Source organism: Lepidochelys kempii, chromosome 3, assembly GCF_965140265.1.
Source record: "Lepidochelys kempii isolate rLepKem1 chromosome 3, rLepKem1.hap2, whole genome shotgun sequence".
NCBI classification, from domain to species: Eukaryota; Metazoa; Chordata; order Testudines; family Cheloniidae; genus Lepidochelys; species Lepidochelys kempii.
Window position 1 is genome coordinate 94,278,364 of NC_133258.1, and position 24,537 is coordinate 94,302,900.

Genomic DNA, 24,537 nt, shown 5'->3' on the forward strand with positions numbered 1-24,537 from the left:
CCTATACCTGCCCATAGAGACATAAGGGGACTGAGGCGTGAGCCTCTGCATAGCCTCCCAGGCCTATTCCTTCTCCCAAGAGCAGATAGGTAGGAACTGGGCAGAGCCTTGACTCCACCACCCAATATGTCAATCAGCACAGTTTCTTCCATGTGCTGTCGCTATATAAGAAGGAGGTAAGGTCTGCACAAGAGATGTAGCGATGTTGACTGATTAAAAAAAAAAGACAGATCTTGGAAGTGTTATGGTAAGAAATGGTAAGATTAACAGGTGGATCTATAGAGCCACCTGCTGATGATTGACTTGAAATATTTGCACCTCTTATACATACATTTTTACATTATTCCTGTGATTTAAACAAGAAATAGATCTTAACATTTAATGGTAGTTGTGTGTTTTATCGATGCTTTTAAGCATTTCCCATTCCTCTTAATAGTTTCCTACAGATGACCAGCAGAAAAATATTTGCTAGCACTCAGATATTTAAAGGACATTTTTTCCCCTTCAAAGCATATTTTGTAGTCCCATAAATTTTGTTTATTTGCTACATTTCTTCCCAAAGAAAGCAAAATTTTACAGGTGAAAATGACCTGCAAAGATGTCTTTTCTTACCTTCTGCTGTTTTAGCTGCTGCTGCTGTCTTGGAAACTAAAAATAAAATAATTATGTAGCTATAATCAGTCAACAGTGGAGCTTTGGCAGTTTAGACAACAATCACTTTTACAATCTAGACATGTTCGGCTATTGAACATCTCAATAATTCTTGCAAAAACTAATTAAATTTTCTTGAACATGTAAGTGTTGATTTTATATTTCCTAAGGGAAGATAATGTTCCATATGGGTAAATCTTTTTGTTGTTGTTATTTCAGAATTTGTACTGGGGGGTGGGGAGAGTTTTTTGTAAGATGGACTAGTGCTGTATCGACTCTGTTGACATGTAGTGCTATCAAAAGACTTAAACCAGGTTTATAAGAAAGTTTCTCATTTCCACTCTAGCCTGGGAAATGCTAAATGCACAAAGAGGTAGCATATTCCATTTTTAAAGAGAGTGAACGTTCAGTTCTGATAAATGCTCATAACTCTGGAGATTTATCAGAATGATCTGAGTCTATAGAACTGAACTGGAAATCTGGTCACAACAGGCCCTCTTACCAGATTTCCAGTATTCCCTGCCTCCCATCAGACTGTAACTACCTCAAAAACAGTCTTTCTTGTCATATTTCATCGCTTTTTCCTTCTGTTTTGGGCCAAAATCTGGAAGAATCAGGGGTGCATGAAAAAATGAAAAAACATTTTAGAACAATTATCCAAGAGAAACCATGGCAAGATTAAAAGCAACCAACTGCATTTATATATTTGAGCATCTGAAGTAGGCCCCAGCTCTGAGTTTTATTTATTTTATTCTTTGAAAGACCTGAACTGATGATTCCGCACTAAGTAATCAGGGAACTTCGGGGCTTGGGAGGAGTCCCCAAAACAGCACTCAAGAGGGAATCGGAGCTCAGCATTTTCTCTTTAATAAGTGACACCATTTACATGGGTTAAAGTGGAAGATGGGAAAGATCAAGGTTTACAAAGTAAAGTCATCAAGCAGGTAAATGACAGTACAAAAGCTACTGAGTAATATGCAACAAGTTTCTTCAGAGGCTATTTTAAAAACAGCCAGGTCTTTGTAGAGCTGGATTGAGCAGAATAATTTGGATCCAATTCCCCAATTTCAGTGGAATTTAATTGGAGCTAGGATTTTGGTTTAGGACTATTACTAGTTTTCAAAGCAGGCATCAGAATATGCATCATTTGGAATGTGAGGGCATTTCATTTAAAATGCCACATAGAGGCTGGTTTGGTTAATGGTAATTGTAGGTTCACTATATGTATTGCATTCTGGTAGTTGTTCTGAATTGAGAAGACTGTCAAGCAATAGTAAAAACTCCATTCTTGCAAATCTGTCTGATCCAGCTGAATCTCTATGTTTGAGAACTTAAATGCAGCAACAACACTTGCATGTATATAAATCTCCCCACTATATTTTCCACTGAATGCATCCGATGAAGTGAGCTGTAGCTCATGAAAGCTTATGCTCAAATAAATTTGTTAGTCTCTAAGGTGCCACAAGTCCTCCTTTTCTTTTATTCAGAACATACTCTCCAGGAGCCTTAAAGATCTGTTTTGCAGATGGTTTCCTGTCCTTCGGGGTGAATTTCCATTGAAAAAAACGAATTCTAGTAAGATTCCTTTCTGCAGTGCAGAAGAAATATTAATGCTCCAGGCCTATGTAATACACCAGAGACAGATTGCAGGAACTGGGATTTTACTGCTGCTTTAGAACCAGTTTCCTTAAGTACTGCTGCTTCTCCTTTCACAGCAACAACAATTGCACGTACCCATCAAACTAGTTTTCATTTCCTGTTTGAAGCCAAATGCCAGACAAAATTCTGATAGCTAAAGAGAGTTTGTACAAGGAACACCAGGAAAAATTTGGAATATTAGCTTTGAAAATCAAATACTGTATATTTACTGAGCTTGGTCACCTAGAAGTGCCATCAATTTCCTGTTGAGGAACTCTATTAGGCTTCAAAATTACCTCAACATTTTTTTGCTTTTTCTGTTTAAAAATACAAGATTCAAGCTGTAAAAATAATCAACTTTTAATTATGCGAATTAATATTCAGAGAGTGGATTTTCTTTGTGGGGTGGGGATAAGGAAAAATATAGGAGAAACAACACAAACCAAAAAGAGCAATACAGAGATATAGGAATATACCAGAACTGACCAGATGGTTTTATTTCTCAATAGTAAGCCGTACCAGTTTTCCCTTTTATCAAATATTTACCTTAAATTTCACAAACATTCCTGTTACTAAGCTCATTCATTAGAAATTTTTTGAAAAGTGAACACAAATTGGGTGAGATAATTAAAGTGAGGTAGTTAAAATTCAAATGAATATTTTGGTTTTTATACTTTGGTTTACCTACAGTTTTCACTTGAAAATCCCCATTTCGTTGTTGTTGTAACATAACTCAAAAGAGTGAACACTGAAAAAATACCTGGTTGGGCGGTAGTTTTATTAGGTTTTAATAATTTAAACTGAAACCCAAAACTCTAGGTGCAGTATTTAGAAATGGGCATGAAATAAAACCTACTCAATCAAAATGTGTGGGTTTTTAACATCCAGCCTGGATTCAGATATGAATTTTGTCGAAAAAAGCTGGGTGTCTAACTTTGGGTTCCTAAAGTCATATTTAGGCACCTAAATAAATGGATTGGTTTTCAAAAAGTTCTGAGGACCCAGCAGCTCCTGTTGCTGTCTGTGGCAACTGTTGGTGATGAGCAGTTTTTAAAAATTAGACTACTCTTTTAGGTGCTTAAACATGGATTTAGGAGCCCAACTTTTAGAGACTATGGTTCAAAGTAGGTTTTCAGGTAGCTTTTATTTTATGATGAAGTGCTCTAAAACCCTGAATTCACAAATCTCTGGTCTTTGGCTTTTCACATCCTATATTCTGATCCAAATCTACTTTCTAGGCTTCCGCCCATTTCTCTAATACTGCTAAAAATACATCCTTGCAATTTTGTAGGTGCCATGAGAGATTCAAGATATTCTTGCAACTTTCAGAGCACTGCTGAAGTAGGTATCAGAGGCCATTAGATCTTAGTGTCTTAGGGATCTGCCCTATGCCCTGTTCTCTTTAGAGAATTGCTGTAGCTCATGAAAGCTTATGCTCAAATAAATTTCTTATTCTCTAAGGTGCCACAAGTACTCCTGTTCTTTTTGCGGATACAGACTAACATGGCTGCTATTCTGAAACACATACATAGTGTCACAGCAACTACATCAGTGGCCTTTTGTATAATCCAGTAGATGGTGCTATGATGCAATAAACAAGCTTTACAAATATGTGAAATACACTGAAAATAGAGAGAGAAGGTTATTCTTTATCCTTTACCTGGTGCTGCTACTTTTATAGTGACTGGCTTGGCTGTGGGAGCTTTTGCTGGCTCTTAAAGAGAACAAATTAAATAAATTACTGTAAAGTGTTATAGCATGAAAATACAGAAGTATAAAGGAAGTCTGCAAATGAAAAATATACCCCTTGGCATATTTCTTAGTGAAGAATGAAGAAAAGAGATCATCAGAACAATAGACGTGCCCAGACACACTCCACTAATTCACAGGCATGAAAACAATCAGCAAAACTGGGTTTTTTTCGAGTAGCCTGTCATATATTATCATGAGCCAGTGGCTTCCTTCTCCCCCCGCTGAAGAGTGATCCTGGAGCCACTGCTTTGTTGCTACTGCATTAGACCCTGCAGCTGCTGAGTCTCTCTACACAGAGGAGCAAGGCCAGTCAATCCATGTAACTGTAGCTCCGCTGGTCTTGTTCCTCTCATAGCATATGGACAAACTCTCTCTGGGTTGGGGCAAAGGAACCCCACATGGAGCATACTTCAAAGTTGTGAAAAGAAAGGGTACCTCTAGAAGCGCTCCAATAATCTTGTCCAAACACTGTACAAAAGAACCAGACTGAGTCCACTGGGTTCATCCACTGTGTACTAGAGTTTAATTAATCCTTTGCATCCTTAGCAACTGCTAGAACAGATTGTGCTTAAACCAAGATAATTTAACAAATAGTCATAAGCCAAAGCGTACTGGTTTTCCTAATGGAATTTGGTTTGTCAACTAAAACAATATATATATATTCTCTGATTTACAGTTCACATTTTCATATTGCAAAAGGAAATAATTAATCATTTTAATCATAATCTGAATTACAGAATGCCAACAAAATGTTAGTTAATCCTTCACATCTGTCACAATGTTATTAAAAAGAAAAAAAAACTATGGCTAAATCAGAAATTCAATTTCCAGTTCTTCCTCTCTAGTATATTGAGAAGTTCATGAAAGATGCATCAGAATGCCTTGTAAAACATAATGAAAACAAAATATAAAGTTTAATGCGTGTGGGATTGGTATGTTTGTATCCATTTAAAACTATGCAGTAAATTAGTTCTAGAGCACTATAATTACTCCTGGGGGATCATCCCTCCTTTATTAAGATCTACAGGAGGAGACCTTGTTTGAGGGTTTTCTTAGCATTTCTATCCAGGTCCCCACTCCTGCAAAAGAAGAGGAGGTTCAATCCACAAATCCTACAGATCTCAGGGATTCACTAGAATTATAGGTCCTCCCCATGGGCTCTGATGATGTCTTTGCTCTCCCTCCAATTCTCAGGCAATGCAGCTCCACTGGAGCCAGGCTGCCAAGATATCCCATAAAGGCAGCTGCCTCTGGAACTACTCTTTAAGGGGATTCGCAAGTCAGAGGGACTATGTGCTGTGGCAAGGCACCTCTTCCATCTCACCAGGCTCAGCGCTTCCCCCCTGGCAGTGGGGGCCCCCCATGCCAGATGGTGTTTATTTTCCCACTTGAGGTTTACTTAGGGTGACCAGACAGCAAGTGTGAAAATCGGGACGGGGGTGGCGGGTAATAGAAGCTTATATAAGAAAAAGACCCAAAAATCGGGACTGTCCCTATAAAATCAGGACATCTGGTCATCCTAGGTTTATTTCCCAATATTTTCCAGGAAGGACTTGGGGCCAGCCCAGGAGCACTCCTCCGCCAAACAAAAAGAAACAAATTCACAACATAAAACAAAGGGAGATACTTTTTCCTACCCCCTCCATGGGGGCATATGCAGTGGTGCTGGGGACACGGCAGCATCCTATGGCTTGAAGTGGTTTCCATCATATATAGGGTTTACAGTTTTGTTCGGTGGCTCTCAGCACCTCCACTATACACATTGTTCCAATGTCACTAGGCAGGTGGCCTGGTTATTATGCCAGTCCTCTCCCTAAACAGGCAGTCAGTTACGTAGCTTCCCCTGTAGGGAGGAGGGTGGCCTTCCACCCTGGAGAAGCCTTTCTCCGTGCTGTCACTAGCCCTGCAGTAACTTGTCTCTCCTCCTCTCTCACTGGAGGTGGGGTTTTTAAAGGTGTCAGGCAACCCTTAATTGGACTCAGGTGTCCCTAGTTGACCTGAGGTAACCTCTTTTCAACTTATAGGGAAAAGGACCTTTACTGTTCTAGAGCTAATATACCTCCCTTCCACCACTGTCTTACGTCTGTCCAGCCTGACTTTGTTATAGTGAAAAAAGTAATACAGCAAATAGGCACATGAGTAGTTTTACTCCTGTGAGTCATCTCATTGATTCAATAGGATAACTCGGATGAATAACGTTACCCACATGCCTTGCTATTTGTAGGACTGGACTCTTGGTTTGTATTATCTGATTAGTTTTCATGCCAGGCTTGGGCGGGATCATGATGAACGGGCCTCCTCAAAGCATGGATCTTGATTCCCAAGGGAGATACCTCCATAAGGTGCTGGGAAGATGGGAGACACTTGCTGCAGAATGGTTGAAATCCCTTCGACACAGCCCAGAAAAGATCAGGCATGGATCTGAAAGACTGGTTGGGCATTCCCGAAACCATGAGTATCCGTGAAATTTTTACTCATAGGTAGCATTTGAGACAAGCATGATCCTTCAGAGATTAACATATTCTATAATCTTTAAAAATATACCACACATTCAAGATTAAGCAGTGTCAGATGAGCTCCACCCTGACATCTGGTGGTGAGGTGTGGCAAGTTGTGGAAAAGAACTTTAGGGGCCGATCTCATTTGCATAGGCACACCCACCCCGCCTAGAATGAGGCTATAGCTGCCCAAATGGTCACTTTGGCTGCTGTGGGACCCCCAGTGTCTCTGTTATTGGGGCAGGAAGAATAAATTGTTATTACCCTGATTATGGGAACTGTGCTTGGAACTGTACTTGGCCTTTTGTTATGATGGAGGGACTCACCATCAACTAAGTAGCACTCGCTAGGCAAGGGTCATGGGTTCCAAAACTCTGTGAATTGAGAGAGGTTGGGGACAAGTATTAATACTTGGTGGCATGGGCCCCTTACATGCTAATTGCACTTCCTCCTCTCTCCACTGTGGAATATCAGAGCTAATTTTGATTTCATTAGGAGTCTAGTTACAGGCTGCTGAGCTCACTTTGGGCTAACAGTGCACCAGCACTGAGGCTCCCCTACTACAAGCTGAATTCACCTAAGAGCTGAAATCACTGAGCGTTGTGTTAAGTAGTGGGGGAGCCTGAAGATATATTGTGGAGCAGTTTGCGGGACGGCTGGAGTGCCTTGTGGACAGGCTGGTGCAGCAGTTCGTAGGATGGCAGGAGCTGCTTGTGGGACGCGGAGCAGTTCGTGGACCGGCTGGTGGAGAAGTTCGTGGGACAGCGGGAGCTGCTTGTGGGCCACGGAGCGGAGCTGAGCAAAGCAGTTAGTGGGGCGGCTGGTGGAGCGGAGCGGAGCGAAGGCCTATGGAGCTGTGGGGCGGTCAGCTTCAGATCATGTAAGGTGCCCCTTACCCCCGCCCCCATCTCCACCCAGGCTGGGAGGTAAAGCTCTGCAGATAAACTTTCGAACTCTGGGGCTGCCTTGACCAGGGACAGAGACTTTTGGGTCATTGGACTTTTGGAACTTTGGGTGATTTGGGGTTGCTGGACTCAAGAACCAAAGGGAAAAGGGCATGCCCCAATTTGCTTGAGGTGGGTTTTTTTGCTCATGGGTTGTGTTATGAATCCTGTTGGTGGTGTTTCCCCAACATAATGCCACATTGTTTCTCTCTGTTATTAAAAGGCTTTTTGCTACACTCAGACTATGTGCTTGCGAGAGGGGAAGTATTGCCTCTTGGAGGCGCCCAGCGGGGGTGGTATATATTTGTCCCAGGTCATTGGGTGGGGGCTCGAGCCAGTTTGCATTGTGTTATTGGAATGGATCCCCTAGATATTGAACCCGGCCCTTGTTGCTGCCAACTCTGACGGGCAGAAGGGTTACAAACACAAAGAATCTGATCACTTGAAGATTGACCTCTATAATGATGTATGATAAGTGTGTTAACTATGGGGGAGCACTACTTGTTACAAGCCTGTAGAAACAAAGGTTCCTGGGCTACCCTGTTGACTATGCTGTTTTCTTGAAACATTGTTTTGAGATCATTGCGCACTCAGAACTCCTTCAAATGCAAGGTTATGATCTATGGGGTTGTGAATAGGCACCATTTATTTGGCAATTTGAGAGTACTTGGGCATTTCTCTGGAAACCTGTCAGCGCATAAGCCTGCTACCAAGCTCACAGCCACTGAGAACACAGTGCAACTGAGATTATTTTTGACATTTCCTTCCCTGTTAAAACCTTGGCTACTGTAGACATGTGATTAAAAAAATGAGGGAGGCAAAACTGTCAGCGGCAAGAAAGAGCATGGAATTAGAAACAGTGTGTGAATGGGTTTAGAAAGGAGGAAGCAGCTGAAGGCTAAACATGTCATTTTTCAATGGTAAATGGTGAAGCTACTTTCTTCTTTGCATCTTCAACACTTTTAATAACCATTATTTGGGAACACTGCAACATGTTTAAAACAGTTGATATGGAAAAAAATATCAAATCATGTAAGAGAGTCTTACTTTTAGGTTCTTTGGACACGACAGGTTCTTTCTCACCTGTAAAGTATTTTTTTAAATTATAGTATATGCACACAAACACAGACAGACAGACAATTACAATAGAAGTGGCTGCTGTGGGGTTGAGTTGTTTGGATGTGCTTTGGGATGAGTTACTTAGGGTCCTTTTCACAAGAAAGTTGCACCAATTTAACATCAGATATAAATTTAAACTAAACCAGTGCAAAAAGTGGTGTGAACACAGTTTTTTTGGTTTAATTTAAGAGCACGAATCTATTTAAGAGTAGGTAAAACCTGTTACTGATTGACTTAAACAAAATCAAAATAAGCCTGACCACACAGTTTTTTGCACTCATTTATCGAAACCTTAAGCTTGTCATACCTTTAGTTAAACTGGTGCAACTCTGCACACAGATAAGATTTTATTCATGATGAGTGAGTAAAGGGGATGTCTTGTGGGTTGATCTGTATGGTGTGTGAGAGAGCTGGACAGAGAGGTATTTGGTGAAAGGTGGCCTATTGGTTATAATGAACTGAACTACCTGCTTTGAGGATTTTTAGTTGGGCACCCAGCTATGGCAGTTACGTCCCATTGACCACCTGATTGGTAACACTTAAATACCCTCTCTGCTATTTTAATTAACCTGTGACATATGAAACATGAAGAAACTGCTGGAGTGACAGTAGGAAAATAGAAAGAACTAGTGTTTAGATTGTTAACATAAATAAATTATATATTAATTGCTTCCTTAAACACTAACACTAGAAATATTATTCCAGCATGAAAGCCATCAAAATAGAGTAGACTTGAAGCTGCAAAACAGGACTAGACCATTACTAACAACAATACAGAGTTGCTTGAGTTTAAATTGATGTCTCAATTGTCATCAGAAGGTTGATATGAGATAAGCTAACATCAGTGACTGCCAAGCATTCTAATAAAAAGTCTCAAAAATTCCAAGAGAAACACATTTATATTTGGGTGATATGCTGCTCTGAACCAAAATGTTTCTGGGTTAATCCTCTGCTTCCACTAATTTTCTGGGAAAGCGTGCTTTGCAGGCGTTACTTCAAAGCATAATTACCACATTTAGATGAAATTAATCATGAAGCAGCTTACAGCCATGTTATCTAGCTAAGGGGTCTACTGAAGCCTTTAAGAAGTGCCTAGTCGTTGCCAGATATGGAAATTTTAAAAGGTGTATATTGCAGCGATATGAATCGTTTATCATCATAATCTGCCATTGCTATAGGTTATAAAAAAATAAACAAACTGGAAGCATCATTTACAACAACAGACACGATCTAAATAAAGCCCCCAAGCTCTCGCTTTCATTTTTTCTCCATATAAGGCATCATTTACTAGGTCAACATTCCTTAATATATTTTAGAGCAGCAGGTTACAGTTAAAGGCATCAATGTGTTTTTCCACTCATCTTAAGTATGTAAGAAATAGTAAAATTTAAGCAAATATCTAAATTGTTTTTCCATTCAGAAATTGTTACAATTTGTTCTTATGTTTCAGAGCAGAAAAATTCAAGATGGCTGATTTTAACAACATATAGCAATACAGAAGCAATACTGAAGCCAAGATTTTCAAACCAGGTAGCTTGAAGTTACACTCCTAAATCCATATTCAGGCACTTGGGTTGGAATTTTGAAAGTTAACGTGAGTTGGAGGCAAAATTCTCAAAAGGGATTTAGGCTCCTAAGTCACATAGCTGCTTTTGAAAATTTTTCCCTAGGTACCTAACTCCTATAGGCCACACTGAAAATCTCAGTCCTAACTAAGTGGCCTAATTTTGCAAAGTGCTAAACATCCTATAGTTCTCACAGAAGTTTCTGAAAGTGCTCAGCAGTTTTGAAAATCAGGTCACTTATTCAGGTGCCTAAATATGCATTTTGTGGCCTCGATTTAGGAATCCAATTTTTGGAAAGCTTGTCCCAACTGTTTCTTAAGCAAGTATAATTCTCCTATATGACTGCAAATGTCAGGATGAATGGATTCTGAAACTCTTAAGGAGAATGGAAAACAGGAGAATGGAAAGGAGACCAATAAATCAGGTCAAATCCTGGTGCAATTGAAGTAAGTGAGAGTTTTGTCACTCTCTTTAATGTGTCCAGGAGTTAGCTTTTAGAGTATTGTAATACTCGCTTATAGAAATCAAAACATTTATTGGGACACAGCAAGTAATAACTCCAGCACACAGGAGCAGGACTTAAGTTCCTGCTAACCCTTCCATCCCTGTATCCAGGCAACCCGTAATATCAAAACAGGACAACAATGTAACACTAAAATAAAGATACAGAACAACCTATTGATAGAGATGTTGTCAGCCTTGATCATGACAGTATTTTGTTGCAGGGGGAAAATAGCCTTTCATTATTTCTGGCCCTCACAAACATAATTGCCATTTTTTCCTATTAGGCTTTTTTTACTGATCTTCCCTGGCTGACTGATTCTCTCTTTCAGGTGTTCATAGAAAAAAAATTAGCTTATACTTCTCCCCATCAGTATTAGGTGATGTATAGGTGTTCGTCTATATTCCTCGCCTTTATTGGATCTCTTTGCCTATCAGCCCAGGAAGAGCTGTCTGGAGAACTTTCACATTTGGTCCCTTTAAATCTTTCCTTATGAATGTGTGTTCCTTACATCAGAAGATGGTTGAGTATGCTTCCTGGAAGCTATATAATAGCATCAGGAACCATGGCCATCAGGCTGGCACAGAGTGGGAATACTGTTCCAGATGCCTATTGGACATTCCTTGATCAGCAGATAGATTTAGCAATAAGCAAACTGTCTTTTATGTTAGCTGTAGAGACTTATTGATCTCCAGCAATAATGAAAATAGTTTTTGTTTCTTTTAAAAATGATTATTTTCAAAAAGATGGTCCACTGATACTTTACATTAAGCAATAAAGTGGAAATCTTGATAGAATTTTGTGCAGCAGTTAAAATATAGAGCAAGATTTTCAAAAGTGATTGGTGCTTTTTCCTTTTTTTTTTTTTTTTTTTTTTTGGTGCCCAACTTGAGATACTTTAAAAGGGCCTTTTATCAGAAAGTGCGGAGGACACCTTTGGTAATCCAACCCCTTCTGTTCTGACACTGGAACCTGCCGAACACTAAAGCACCCAAAATCCCAAGTTACTTCTAACAATCTTGGCCATAGCCTTTCCTATAAAGACCCCTTAAAAATTTTACAATCAATAAACCACAGCTAACAGAATCACTTGTCAGTTTTGGAGGCTTGTGAAACATCTCCACTGTAAGTTTACAGTAGTTATTAGTGAATATTTAAAGGCAGACATATTCCAGTATAGGTTATCAATATACCAGCATGTTGTAGAGTAAGGAGACAACTTACCTTCTTTCTTTAAATGTGGAAATGAAGGCTTTTCTTTTACTGGCTCTTGAAAAGAATTAAAGTACAGTTAAACACATTTTTATTTTTTAAAAAACCCAAATATTTTAACAAACATGATCTGGTTTTATTCTTATCTGTACTGGCTAAAAGGATCAATTTTGAATTCAAACTAGAAATAAGCATCTGGCAGCTAGCATAGGTGTATCTCAGTGAAACAGCTAAGCAGTGCTTTATTCTTTTACCCCTTTCTAGTACGGGTAGCTCGAGCTTTTCCTCAGGCCTCGATCAACATTCTTTTGAAGTAAACTAGAAGTACACAGTAGCTGCAAATAACAGCTAAACTACACACAGGGTGATAAAAAAACCTTAAGCTTATATAATGCCTTTCATGCAACTGTATCCCTAGGAGGTTTATAATAAACCATTATACAAGAATGTCCCAATATTCTCTTTCAGAGCATGGTAAGTTTGAGTTTAAGTTAATTGACTAAATATTTCAAACCTTGGTCTGGAATGATTCTACTTTCAGGGTTCGTGATAACTTTACACAGCTTCTCCATAGATTTTTAGCATAATGTATATCTTAGAATAGCTTATAGGTCAACTTCAGATATGCTGAACAATCTAAATTTATACACAGGCAGCAATTCAGGTAAATACATAGGTTTCAAATTGTTGACTATCTTCTCTTAGGAGGATGCTCTATGCAGTTTGTATCTATAAGTCTCCTGTTAATTTCAGTGGGAGCTAGGCAAGTATATCAAGGAGTAAAAAGATCCCCAAAGCAAAGCAGCTTTCAACTCAGCTCAGTGGAAATGTAATATACTCTGGTTCTAATGCTAATGCTGCACTGACATGTCAAGTCCACCTGGAGTCAATTCTATTTTGGGAGGCATCATTTTATAAACTGAAGCTAATGCACCCTTTTCTTGGGGAGGCCATAAAACAAAACATTACTACAATCTAACCTAGAGGTTACAAACATAGGCTATAGTCTCAGCATCTGTGGATAACCATATTCTTTGAATCCTGCCTCTATATGGTAGATGATATGCTAACCACATATCATGTCAATCCAATGACAGAGTTTAAGGACGCCAAAGTATAGGACATATATTGTGGTCTGCTAACTAGGCTGGACTTAAACCAGCAGGACCCACTATAATCTTTAGATGCTTCAACAGGATCCTTGATTCACAAATTTAAGATAAAAAGATACCAAAGTAGATGCTTCCCATTGTAAACCCAGATGAACACTAATCATATACCTTACTCTCCCTTAGCTGGTGGCCAGATGCTAGCATGGACTTAACCAGGTCCTATGGCTGTACTATGCTGTGTATGGGTCTTGTACAGAAACACAGCAGAATCAAAGGTCTCATACAACGTGCAGAAGCTCTATCAGGTAAGCCAAAAAAGAACCCTTCCTTCTGTCCAAGCCACGCAGAGATTTGCAAACCTTGCCTCGGATGGAAGTTGCAGTTTGCATATCTTATAATTTCTTCTTACTTTTGCTCCTTATTAAAAAGCTAATTGGAAGCTAGAGTGAGAGAAAAGATTAACAGAAATGTCAGATATCAAAAAGCTGCATACTGAAAGTGGTCATTAGACGTTTTTTCAGTATTTTACATTCAGAATGGTTCTTGATCAGCAGAAGAGGAACTACTGACCATGCTATTATTGGCCAAAATGTAACTGAGAACAGCATTTGGCTGCTTGACTTGGGTCTTGCACATTTGACACAACAACAGGACTTTTAAGCCAATGTGTCTTATATGGATGACAATTAAAGTCCCATTTGCTGCCCGTAGCAAGGGTTCAAAAGAGTGGAAATAGGGGAGGTAGCAGGTGGCATCTGATGTGTGAGAATTTCCATCATCAGAACAAAAAAACACAATTAAAGTCACTGAGAGACCAATCTCCGTGTAGTCTGTTGTCATGCTAGCAGATGTACCAGAATTTAAAAACAATTAGTTGAGTAGGGAGATTTACTAGCTAATATGAATTACTATAGTAGAAGAGTAAGACACCTCAGACAGTTGAGCAATATGCAGTTATGAATGAGTGTATATTTCATTGTGATTAAACAAACATTCCCAGTCTTCTTCCAGCGCACACAATTTTTAAGTAAAACAATTAAGTTTCTGATATATTTCACAGATTAATCTTGTTAACCTTCCCTCAAATCCTCTGTATAATCATGTGTTAATCATGAGCAGAGATTTGGGGAGGAAGCAGCAAAATATTGTTTTGCTAAGGCCAGAGCTGCCTGTTCACATCTTTCTCATGGAGCCCACTACTGCCACATTCTCAGTGGCTACTAGCAAGGGAAACTGCCTCCTTCCAAGTGCCTCTAGGTGTGCATAAGGAATGTTCCAGATAGTCCTAGTGGTCCCCTCCCATCCCATCAGCCACTCTAACAACACACAAGGAGAAGGCAAGGGCCAAGCTGCTGCTTCACTGAGTTAAGTCCCAAAGACACTGGAACCTGCCTTTCTCCCTCTCAGTGACTGCCTACATAGCCCTAGCCCAGAGTTTAAAGAGCTTCAATTTGGAGTAAGTCTGGACTTCTTCTGCTTCACCTACCAATCCAGGAAAATCCACTCCTTCTCAAAGACCACCATCATTGCTCCCTCCTTCCAACCAATCAACGAGGGGAACCTCCAGCACTTAGGGAGACCTGATTACCGCATAAACCAAAGGGGATCTAAGTGACCAACCACCCCACAGCCTAGAACTCCTGGATAACTTACTTGGACAAGTGCTATTGCTGTGATGAAACTGATAGAGGAGGGCTCTAGAGGGGCTTCAGTGAGCTGAAACCATGAGTGGTCAGGAAGTATTAGACTGAGTGGCAGGGGAAAGACTTGCTAGCGAGGGGATGTATGGAGCTGATAGGATTTCTGGGAAAGACAGAGAATAGAATTAATGCACGGGGGGTGGTTTAGGATTGTGTGGTAGTACGTTAACCAGGGAATATCACATGCATCACTGATGAAGGTGGAATTTTTTTGATGGGGCCTTGATAACTTTTTGACAGCACATCACTCATCTAAACATTTCAACTGCAAGTTGTTGGGCAGGGAGCATATCTGTCTGTGTGTTGTCTGAGATGTCTCAATACATCACCAACAATAATAATTCCCTGACTCAAAACAATTGCTTGCAAGTAGTTCCTGTTGATTAAGAATGGCAACATATTCTCTTAGGGCCTGAATTTCAGGTCTATATCAGTGCCCACCATGGGGTCAATCCACTGGGAACAAAGGTGAATGGACTTGATAATCTAATGGGTATGGGCTAGATAATTGTATAGTTTTTTTCTTTCTTTAGCTACTACAATAATTATCAGCTGAACAGCATTCAACAGGAGTTTTAAATACAATAAATAAAGACTTCAATGAATCAGAGGATTTGAGTGGCTGAAATTCTAAGCCATCTTGCACCATATTTTCAGTTACGACTTGTAAATGAGCTCTACATTTTAGTGAACAAGCATGAAGCCTGTCTGTCCTGATCGGCACCATGCCAGAGGAGGGTAATAGCCTCAAGCCTGTAGAACACTTCAGACAGAAGCAGAGTGAAATGTCTGTGAATGCATCCCATCTACAGTAAATGCTACTTCAAAGAAAGCAGATGACCCCATGAGAATTCAAAAAAGTTCCACCATAGGAGTCAGATGTAAACCAAGTAAGAGAGAGGAATGAGCAGGCAGGTGATTCACCTACATGTATAGGTGAACTTTGGGAATCTCCAGTTGAAAATATACCAGTGACTCATGTTTTCATTTTCTTTAATGCTTAATTCTTTTCCACTTAGGAATTATTAAAATGAAATCAGCTTCTCCCACTAACAGCATGGTCCACAGCCATCTGTGGCCATTGGGGATGTTAACAATAGATTAAGAGTTTCCATATGAGATTATAATCGTACAGGCATCAGAACTACACATATTTACACAGGCTACAGTCAATTGGGGGAAGGAAGAAAAGGTATTTTGTAAGATGTGTGATCAGAGGTTCCTAAACAGTGCTATATGTACTACTGGTGGTACGTGAGCTATATGGTCTAGCCATTCATTTTGCAACAATTTTTTAAGGTGATGGTATGTGAACCAATGAAATTTGGGAGCTACTGGTATAGATAACAACACTACTCCTTAAAATAAACCACCACAGGCCAGATCATCTATGCTATAAATTGTCATGGTTCCATTGACTTCAATAGATATTTACAACAGACCCTATATTTTCAAACATTGGAGGATTTGTGAATTCTCCTAAAACAGGGGCAATCCACATTTCTTTTGAACAGGTTGAGCACAAATACAGTCCAAATTGTATATTTGCAATGGGTTCAGCAGTTTTGTGGTGAAACTTTGGCTGTAAATACTTATGGGGAATGAATAAAGTCTGGTGCAAACTTAAAAATGTCTGAAGCCATTACAGAAAAGGAGCCTGAAATAAAGATTATATTCCAAACTGCCTCATGAAGCTGACAAATTCTTTGAGCATGAAATATCAGACTAGGTTTTGTTTACTCTGTGCTGCAAGTTGTGCATGATGTCCCTTTAAATACTCCTTATTACATTTCCCTTACTTCCTTTTGCTGTAGGTTCAGATATATAAAGACTTTTAGGTGAAGTTTTCTAGGATGTACATTTTAGTTGTATTTCTGAATGTACATAGTCAGCATTCTCACTGTGTGTGAAAAGGGAAATCTGAATAATGCAATGTCCATTCACTCATCTTTATCGGTGACATACAGTACTCTAATTACACCCTAAAAAGTGCAGCAAAAATCTATGAGGAAGCAACTTCACACAGAACCTACTGCAATCAAGATAAAAATCAATGCATTTGTAACCATGACTGTGTATGGCTCTTCCTCTCAAGAACATCTGCCCATTCTATTATCCTAATCATTTAACCATATTTCTCTCTGAGTTAAGTATAACAAAGCCACAAAGCTGACTCTGCGTGTTAAAAACCAGAGCAAGAATGCCCATTAGGTATATTTTATTAAAAAGTTAAACAATCATAACTAAGAGGTCTAGATTATGTCCCATTTGTTTCCACAGCAACTGTGACCTCTATGAACCTCTCTAGGAGAAAGACAGCCAGGAAATTCTGCAGTGTAGCTGGATGCATGATAAACAGGACTAGACTGAGGAAGTGCTCATTATGGACTAATAAAAGATTTAAGACAGTTTTCTGAGGTCAAGGGCCTAGAAAATGAGCCTACTCTACTCATGTAAGTGGACTCTTACCAGCATTTTGTGCAAGGTCTCAAGAAGTAACAGAACATCCTACCAACTCAGACCTATGGGATTTACCAATACTAGGCTCACCTTAGCTTTTTGCCTGCATGAAGAAGGTAAAAAGAGCTATGTTGAGTATGGATTTTTCATATATTGTGTATCTATCAGTGGCTTGAAAAATTACTACAGGTACTGAATGGGTATAGACCAAAAGATACGTGAAGTGATTGTACTGTATGTGCTCATGCTAGTAATTACACTTTAAAATATTAAACCTTTAATAAAAACACAATGTAATTACTTCTGGCATTGCATGGATTTTAATAATGACCATTTCTTTTATGTATTCTTACCTGAAGTTTTTTTTTTTTAATATTGATTTAAATGTAGTTGAGTTAAGAATGGCAATTGTAGCAGGTCCTGAAATCTATGGAGATTTTTAGTCTGCCTTAAGAGTGTTTTTAATATACATATATACACACCTATACATACAAACACATATATACACCTATAGAAACACACACACATGCATATATATATATGTGTGTGTGTGTGTATGTGGTTCTATAGGTGTATATATGTGTATACACACACACAGACACAAACACAAATATATTCTTCATTGTTGTATTGTGTAATGGAATATTGTTGATGCCATTTGTAGTACTGTAAAAGCTATGTTATCCAGCACTTTACCAACTGGAAAGCTTGAGAAAATGGCATTTTGGGCTGCTGGATCCAGGCGGCTCCTCACAAGAAGCAACATGTCCCTGCTGCTCCTAGGTGGAGGAATGGCCATGGGGGCTCCATGCTCTGCTCCCACCCCACCCCGCCCCAAGCACTGGCTCCACAGTTCCCATTGGCTGAGGACTGCAGCCAATGGGAGCTGCAGGGACAGCACCTGGGGGCAGAGGCACCATGCAGAGCCACCTGGCCACACCTCTGCCTAGGAGCCGTTTGCTTGGAGCCACCCAGCTTCACCCAAGGTGAGCCACTGGGATCTGGCACCCCAAAACCCCTCTTGCACCCCAACCCCCTGCCTGAGCCCACTCCTGCACCCAAACTCCCTCCCTCCATTGGTTAACTAACTCTTAGTTAACCGGAATTTTTGACTGACCAGCACCCCCCATTCTTCCAACATGCCGGATAACAAAGCTTTTACTGTATAATGTATCAAATTTGAAATTCAATAAAACATATCTAGAACCCAGAAGTCATTCAATGTGTCATTTATGGTACAGTATTCAGGAGCTGCTGAATGATCATCTTTGTATTGTCATGGGAACTTTCAGGGAAAATGACATAGTCAAGGACAAATTTTAGGAATGAGAAAGATGCTTTTTTAATGGAAAAAGTAAAGGATTTCATATGGAGTCTGATCCAAAGCCCTCTGAAGTCAATGGAAATATCCCGCTGACTTCAACTGGGTCAGGTCTGCAGTTTGTCCATACAATGCCAGCAGAAAATATATAACACTGACTAGTTTACCATTTTAACTTGGCTGATATTCATTGATGTTTAGTATAGAGTAATTATTTTAAATATCAGGCCTGGTGATTCAGACGTGCATCTTATTTTGAGGGAACAGTATTGTTTCCCTTCCTAAAAAGATTAACTTCGCATTGCTTGAGTCATACGCATAACAACTAATCCTGTTATTTCTGAATGTGACTAGACAAATAAGCATTGCATTATTCCACAGACCAACACAAACAGTGCAGAAGCAATCAGATTAGAATAATTAATTAAAGATAGGCCAACCAGCTGGTAAGAAAGTGTAGATAATTCACTCAACACTTTTGAAGGGCAAGAGGCAAAGTGAGTATATAGTTACCTGCATAGTCGCTACATTCAGTTTGTACTAACTCCAGGGTTGTTCATTCCCAGTTTGCCATTCCCCCAAGGGGGTTTTAAAAGAATGATAATGTAGCTTCAAAACAGACTGACTATCAGACACAGTCATGTCATTCTAAAATATGCCTATATGCTTTGTTTGGGCAGATTCCCCAGCTATCACATTAAATAGTGCCTGGGTATTTCAAATCCAGCTCATCTCAATCTTCCATTTATTCTTAAAACCTTGGCATTCCTTGTTCTTGTCTGAAATGATGAACACTGAGCCCAAGAGCACTTGTTTTGTTTTGAACTTGACTTGATGGGGATCCAAATCATCCCACAAGAGATTCAGCTGCAGAAACAAAAGTGGTATGTGCATCACCCTGTTTGTCCTCGCCCATCCCTCCCACCTCTGCAGGTTCAGGGATTAATTTACAAGAAAGGATTAAAGAAATTAACTATACATATCTGAAATAATCAATGCTTAAAGGGTGACAGAGCAATACTGTTATCTTGATGAAATGTTCAGTTGCTCTTGCAAGGTTCAACAACAGGTTCTCCATTAGGAGAGCAGATTAAAAGTTCTTCCTCTGCTGAACTGACTAAACCAGCCAGTCAATCAGTCACTGAGAGGGTGCTCACTCTTCCAGAGAGCAACCACCTCTCAACAAGTAGGCTTGTTTTCTTAGAGGAGCTTTAATTCCACAATACCAATTGCAATGGAGAAGCAGCCATATGCTGAGCCAGTTGTCACTGCAAGGTGAGTAAGTAAACTGTGGGATGGAGGGGAAGAGGAAGAGGCCCTCGAATTGAGCAGCTTCTTACATAAATGATATCACCATTTCCACCTTAAGAACCCATTCATTAGACAGTAGGGATAAAATTTTCAACAGTGTCACAGTGACTTAGGAGCCTACGTGCTCGTGTCAAAAGTTATGTAGGCACTTTGGAGATAAGTCTAATTGAAAATCAATGGGAGTTATGTGTCTAACCATCTTAGTTGCTTTTGTAAATCTCAATCTGCATCTGTAAATGCCTAAATACCTTTGAAATTTGGGCCTAAGATACTTTTGAAACACCAGAAGGGATTATTGTGGTAACACAGGCCATAGAACTTCCCCAAAATAATTCCTAAAGCAAATTTTGTAGGAAAAACATTGAATCTTGATATACAAATTACCAGTGATGGGGAATCTACCATAACCTTTGGTAAATTGTTCCATTGGCTACTTACGATCAGTGTTAAAAATTTACACCTTATTTCTAGTCTGAATTTGTCTAGCTTTAACATCCGTCAACTGGATCATGTTATACCTTTCTTTGTTAGATTGAAGAGCCAATTATCAAATATTTTTCCCCACATATGTACTTATGGACTGAAATCAAGTCATTCAATCTTCTCTTTGTTAAGCTAAATAGATTGAGCTCCTTGAGTCTATCACTATAATGCATATTGTCTAATCCTTTAATCGTTCTTGTCTCTGATCCTCTCCAATTTATCAACATCCTTTTTGCATTGTGGACACCAGAATTGGACTCTGTATTCCAGATGCAATAGTTACACCAGTGCCAAATGCTGTTTGCGTCTGCTCAGATACGTGTAACCTCATTTTTACCATAAGACCAAATTTGACTATGTTTGTCTCTTGCTGAGCTGGGAAGCATCAATAAGGTAAGTAGGCTTGTTTGTCATTTTCTTAGAGTATAGGGAGCAAGTATCTACATAGGGGCCTCCAGTATTTAGTTTACAAAGGTATGTGCAAAGTAAAACCAAAAGGAAATATTCTTATATCCCATAAATCCACTATTTATTACAGTCCAAGACACCTAGCACCAAGAGCCTGATTCTCCATTGCCTTCTGCTGTACATTGTCATGTAGACACCTGTGCGAAGTGAGTATGAAATACTACCAAATCAAATTCTCCATTCACCTACACCAGTTTTATATCTACTTTGCACAAGTAAGTGTAAATGGCAATACAAGGAGCAAGGCAATAGGGAATTGGGATCTAAGGCTTTAGGGGGTAAATTAGGATGTCACATGGGGCTATAACTATGAGTAACAGGGAAAATTAAGCAAAGGAAAATTTAGGTGGAATTTAATAAAAAATTTCTTAACTTTGAAATCTATTAAGACTGAGAATAATCTTCTAAAGCGATTCAGACATTTAAAACTAAGCTAGATAAAGAACTTGGAGAGATACAGTATGGAATCATTTTGCATTGTGAGAAGGATGAATTAGGTGACCTAATAGGTCATCTCCATCTCCACTTTCTATGATTTTATTATACAAAGCCCCACAAACAGGAAATTTTAAACAACGTTGAAAGATAGAGGAAAACCAGCACATAACATCACCAGCTGGCAACAATGTAAATCTTAACTCAGACTTTCTATGGGTTAATAACCATAGCCCCATCTTCACGGTAGCCTGCATAGCTTGTGTCTGAAGGGAAAAGCAGCTATTAGTGGAGAATGCCAGGAAACAGCAGGTGAGTCATAAACAGAACCCAGGGGAGGATAGAAAAAGAAGTAAGGATGGGTCTGAGATGCTAATAATGCCAGGAGCAAGTTATTAGCTAGGAACGAATCAGTCTGCAACACAGGAGACGAAGCCTAGAGCTCCAGTAAACCAGACAGGGAACCCAGATGTTCAAAATGAGAATTGTGGGTTTTGCTCCATGGATAATAAAATAATGATGATGATGATGATGATATAATACCACAAGCAGAAGCAGAGCCCTTTTTTGCTGAGGGCTGTACAAACACACAGGACATCCTGGCTCTGCTCCAATATGCATAGGGTATAGAGACAAGACACAAGTGAGTGTAACAAACAATCAATCAGAGGGAAGCTGTTGAGGGAGTACCAGGGTAAAAGCAATAAGCAACTGCAAGTGCATACTCTTACAATGTGTACAACTCCAGGTTTCTGACTCACATATTTTTTTGGCTTTAAAATTATAATTTTAAAAATTCCCTATCAATTCATAATCTTCTGTCCTCCCTTAACTTTTGCCCTTCACATATACATCTCTGAGTAAGGCAACCCTAGGCAACTCACTGCTGGTTATCTTTCTGTTATTTTATTTATATATTTGTTTCCCCCATTTCTCTCTCTCCTAAGCTATCCCCAGTAAGCCCCACTCCTCCAGCATTATTAGTTTCCTCCATATACAGCTACCAGCCACCTCTTGGGGAAGAGTCCACACTTGTAAAAACCCTGTAAAGGCCAATTTGAGGAAATGCCCAATTAAGCTATCCTTCTTTAACACACCTTAACCTCCACAATCATATTTCATCAATTTCACAGATAGAATTTGCTGCTCTACAGATAAGTCCCATGCAGCTCCAAAATGTACAGTAACACATGTACATCCCATATTCTTCACAGTCGCACTATAACAAAAAAACAGCCTAACTCTGGCCTCAGTACTATCAATATACAGGCCTGTTAAGCATCCATGGACCAGTGAATGGTATGAAGTGTTATTTTCTGGTAGGACAGTATGACGTTGGCATTTAGTGGCATCTCTCCTTTCAACTGTGCATAAGGTTTTCTCTGCTTATTTTCTTTTCAGTTGATCTGGGACCAAAAGCCCCTGCCCCCCATTCAAGCCTCTTGTAGTAGTGTGCTGTGTCTTGGCTCCATCGGTGGTGCCAAGAGTGTTTCTATCAAGTACAATATTATGCCATTCAACCATGGCTAGTTCGCTGTTGTTTGCTGGCTATACTGGAAGTACTGCCCAGGAAGGTGATACTTCTCAGAAGGGTTTCATGTTTGGCTGGCATTTTAACATTGTTCCAGAGTGTACCACCTTCCAGGAGTGACCATTGCAGCATGGTTGGCTGGGAGGGGAACAGATATAAATAATAGCTACAGATCTCAAATTCATTCCTTTAAGAAAGGACACTTACATATGGTAATGTTCAGGAGGAGAAAAAGCAGGCAGACAAAAGAAAAGAACAGATAATTGGCCACCAGATGTCACCACTATTTCTCTTATCAGTAGAAAACAACTATGTAACATGAGGAATGCACCAGGTAAATGTGGGCAGGGAAGCCATACAAATGAAGGGTTTTTGTGCAGATCAGGAATTTAAAAACTGGTCATAGGGATTTCTTTGTCTGCCTCTATAAAGCAGAGTAGCAAAGGCCAAACTGTGGGAGAATAGAATGGCCTTTTCTCCTCATTTCCCCTGGATCTGTGCCCTTTTGCAAGTTGCAAAGACTGGCATTAAACAGCACAGAGTGAAGGACAATACACCTGCCATCAGACCATGCAAAAAAGGCAGCAGAGAGGCCCTGTCCCCTCATCCCTGAGTATCTCAGTTCTACTCCCTGCACGGCTATAATAACATCCCTCCTCCAAACACAGAAGACACAGCCATTCCTCCCACGGACTATCAGGCATGTCACCTCCAGGCGCTGGTAGAGTGCCTCACTGAACCCGCATAGGTGAATATTTCAGATACATGACAGTGTCAAGGTAATAATTTTAATCTTTACATTTGAGGGCAAATGCAGCCTCATCGTTTAAATGTCCCCAAGCAGGTTCACTTGAATGCAACAAAGGCAGGACTAAAAGACATTGGTATTCTGAGAGCAGGCAGCACACCAGATTATCCCTGTCCAGTACAGGAGTTTAGAGGGACCGCTGCCGTGTCAGGGATGTCCAAGTACAAACAGGCACATCACACACACTAATCTATGATAAGCAGCTTGTTGCACTGAGGACCTCCCTTGTTCCATCCTGGGTTGTTGTTGCTTTTTGGTGGGTACCTGTGCATGCCATGCACAAAGGATTTGTCTGCACAGACCAGATCCTGAGAGGTTCTAAGCCCTTCCTGAGCAGATCAGTCCCTATATTTGTAAGCAGTAGCTGTTTTCACTAAACGCCATTTGTACGTTCTGTGTAATAGGCTTTCTTCCAAAAGGATGGATTTTCAGAAAGTACTGAACACCTACCTTCCAAAGGATAAAAATAAACAAGCAGGCCCCTTTTTCAATCACGTTTCAAGTTGGATACCCCAAAACGGAGGCACTCAAAATCACCGCTCACTTTTGAAAATCTTGGCCATTACTCTTGTTACCCCATCCAGACTTCTCTCAGCAAGACTCCTTCATGAATGTGTGCAGATATGGCTCTATATTTGTCCAGCCTCGTGGAGTAGGGGTTTTTAAACAGGATTTTGCAGACCCTTATTTCTGCCAATTATGTTTGTTTAAGAGAGACCTCTGAGTTTATAACAACAGAATTATCTGTTTTTCAGAACAATTAGCACAATGTTTTTGTACTAACGGAAGGTCAGAGGATTAATGTGTTTTATCTACAATACACTTTTAAAAGCTAATTAAGAATCCTCCAGTTCATTTTGTACTGAGCACATTCAATATTAGTCTACTCTGCAGCAGAGAGAGAGAGAGAGAGAGAGAAAGAGAGATGACAAGAGGGGGTTCAGAAAGAGAGAGAATTTGCCTGCAAACAAATGCACCTTAGAGAGACAGTTAGCAGGGGTGCTGTAATTAGGGGTGCTGGGGATGC

General features: G+C 39.8%; 1 protein-coding gene across 1 annotated transcript in view; it reads right to left on the reverse strand.

The window, feature by feature from the left end:
• LOC140908987 (uncharacterized) overlaps positions 1-24,537 on the reverse strand; it is a 153,132-nt gene that overhangs the window by 119,816 nt on the left and 8,779 nt on the right. Inside the window, exons 5-7 of the mRNA XM_073337200.1 lie at positions 11,894-11,938; positions 3,950-4,003; positions 613-648 (exon numbers count right to left, since the gene is read on the reverse strand). Coding sequence (XP_073193301.1) covers positions 613-648; positions 3,950-4,003; positions 11,894-11,938 — 135 coding nt within the window. The remainder of the gene's footprint in view (positions 1-612; positions 649-3,949; positions 4,004-11,893; positions 11,939-24,537) is intronic.